A 2,697-nucleotide genomic window follows, 5' to 3' on the forward strand; every position below is an offset into this window, starting at 1 on the left:
GTATTTAATCAGTACTAACTATAAATTTCTTCAATTGTATACCACTTTGTGTTGGTCTTTCACATTAAATTCCAGTGAAATATATTTATGTTTGTGGTTGTAATGTGACAAAATATGGAAAAGTTCAAGGGGTATGAATACTTTTGCAAACCACTGTATATATATGGATAACGGCTCACCAAAGAGGATCTCTACATTACACTATAAATTAAAGGGAAACTGACAGATTTATGATCATATATTTTGGTTAATAATGAAATATTAAACGATTATTTATTCTGACCACATCATATTGAATTTTTGTAAAAAAATAAATCAATTAATTAAATAAAAAAAAACACACCAAAATAATTTAGGAGGGCTTTAAAATATTTAAGGGGGGCTCCAGCCCCCCTAAAATAGGCTTAGTGACGCCACTGATAAAACAGAAAGACGCTTAATCATTGTGGTCTGTTATGATGGCTTTTTTGTTGTTTATTATTTTGTTTTGATCAAATAGAGGTAAAAATATGGAATCACTCACATTTAAGGAATAAATTCTGGAGTCACTCTTTAAAAATGTAATTCTAAAACTAACACCTGCATCAGATTACATCTGCTAATTAGTCTTCAGTTTAAAAAAAAGAGTGCTCTTACTCTGGAAAGCTGTTTCACAAAGTAATAAATACTATGCTGATGTCGTATTTAACCTCTTGTGCATGGCATGGTTACATCCTCATATCAAACACCCAGACTCCTGAGTTGGAAGACTTGGCTTTAGTTTTAGAGAGGGAGGGTCTGATGTGTTTAGGGGGATGTTTGTTAATAAGTTTGTTCTAATGGAAAATGGGTTAACTCTAACCCAATATATCCAGGCATATGCAACATATGCAGTTTTAGTATTTCATGTGTCTGAAATAGTTTTTCTCTTCTCTACATTGGACAGATGTATTGTTCATCCACAAACACGTGGCTCTGGTAAATCAGTAATGTGTATTGTGACAATGGCATTTATAGATGGGTTTTATGGACTCCTGGTGCTTTTTAAATCCAAGTAAGAGGCAACATTTTATTTTTCTTGAAAAATACCTACACTTGCATTTAATTATTTTTTACACATTTTTATGGTGACAAGTGGCTCTTCTCAATTTCAGAATATGACAACTGTAATAAATGCATATACCAACTGAGCAAAGAGTCTTTTTTTCCCACCTGAAAGTCTCACTATCCATCCCATCATTGCTGAGCAGGTTGTTCTGGAGATACAATTCTCTGAGGTTTTGCAGGTTGTCCAAAGCTCCAGCTGGTATCTTCTCCAACTTGTTACTCTGCATTAAAAAAATCATCCTTATAATATTTAATTTTCTGAAAATAGAACAACACCTACGACGCTGCTAAAAGTTTAATTGCCCACTCAAGCAGAAAGATGCTGTCATGTGTAATTATGTTTTTGACTGTTTCAATAATGTATTTTTTAATTTTGCAGTTCCATGACCTTTAAATGAAGGCGGTACAGACTAGAGGGCAGGTTGTTGGGAACAAGTCGCAGTAAGTTGCTGGACATGGTGAGAATCTCCAGGTTGTTGGAGCCGTTGAACATGTTTTCAGGAAGTCCTGCATCACTCAGTTTGTTGTTGTGGAGGTACACAGACCTGCAAGTCACAATGCAAATGAGACAAGGTTCGATGAACATAATTCAAAGAAACAGATAAAGTCACAAATGTTCCTACCTTAGTTTTGGCTTGTGGCCAAATGTATATGGGAAGATTCTTGTGAGCTGATTAGCAGCAAGATCAGTACTAACCAACGAGGGCGGCAGGACCTTTGGTGCTGAAGTAAGCTGAAAGCACATTAGATATGTGTCAGGACTTGAATACAAAACTACTTTACTGGTGTTTTTCAGGTTTTGGTCTCTCAATACACTCTGATCTTGTTCTTGACTTGGTCTTGGTTTAGGTTGTCTTGACTACATGGACTGTGAAGGCTTTGGACTCTGCGGGCTGTCGTCTATGTGAGCTGCAGCCTCTGAATTGAGCATCAACAGAAAAGAGAATGCTAGGCAGGACACCTCACCAGGTGAAACATAGTGACAAGGAAATGTTCCCAGTTTACTTTCACTGCTTGTTTGAGTTTACCCCTCCCTACCCCTGGACTGATCAGTTTATAACTCTTTATATAAATGTCCAAGACATAGGGCTGCAGGTCTGATAATAAGATTATACAGTAAAATTAACAATAGGGGTTTGGTTTAAGGTGGCCTATTACTACAATAAGTCAGTTTAAGTACATGGTGGTCCATGAACTACATACAGTATTTTAATCGCAAAACCGCTCCGTTTTAGTTTAGGTAAGTCATTCCTCACAATCACACAGACTTTTGACAACACTGGCATTGAAGTCCTCATGGACCATTCCATGATGCCAGTCCTCCAGACACACCAGAGAWCCTCAACAGTAAAATGCTCAGCTGAATGTCTGTGCATATCCAAACCCTGCTCCTTAACCCCACCAGACCAGAGGCCTATTGCACAAATCTACAATTGATTTGATTGATTTGATTTGATTTATTGATTTAACAGGAAAAGATTATTAAAAATCAAACCTGACAGCATAATTGCTGTTTTACAGCAGGTTCCTGTTCTGCAGCAGATAAAACACTCAGAATTACAGCATCACAATCACATCATTATACACCATAGACACAAAGACAAACAAGCA

General features: G+C 36.8%; 1 protein-coding gene across 3 annotated transcripts in view; it reads right to left on the reverse strand.

Annotated features, from left to right (window-relative positions):
- Positions 1–2,697, reverse strand: part of podn (podocan) — a 46,343-nt gene that overhangs the window by 16,270 nt on the left and 27,376 nt on the right. For all 3 annotated transcript variants that reach the window (XM_014024673.1, XM_014024671.1, XM_014024672.1), the window contains exons 5-7: positions 1,710–1,819; positions 1,475–1,631; positions 1,192–1,307 (exon numbers count right to left, since the gene is read on the reverse strand). In XM_014024673.1, the coding sequence (XP_013880127.1) occupies positions 1,192–1,307; positions 1,475–1,631; positions 1,710–1,819 (383 nt within the window). The remainder of the gene's footprint in view (positions 1–1,191; positions 1,308–1,474; positions 1,632–1,709; positions 1,820–2,697) is intronic.

This window comes from Austrofundulus limnaeus, unplaced genomic scaffold, assembly GCF_001266775.1.
Source record: "Austrofundulus limnaeus strain Quisiro unplaced genomic scaffold, Austrofundulus_limnaeus-1.0 Scaffold435, whole genome shotgun sequence".
In the NCBI taxonomy this organism is placed as follows: domain Eukaryota; kingdom Metazoa; phylum Chordata; class Actinopteri; order Cyprinodontiformes; family Rivulidae; genus Austrofundulus; species Austrofundulus limnaeus.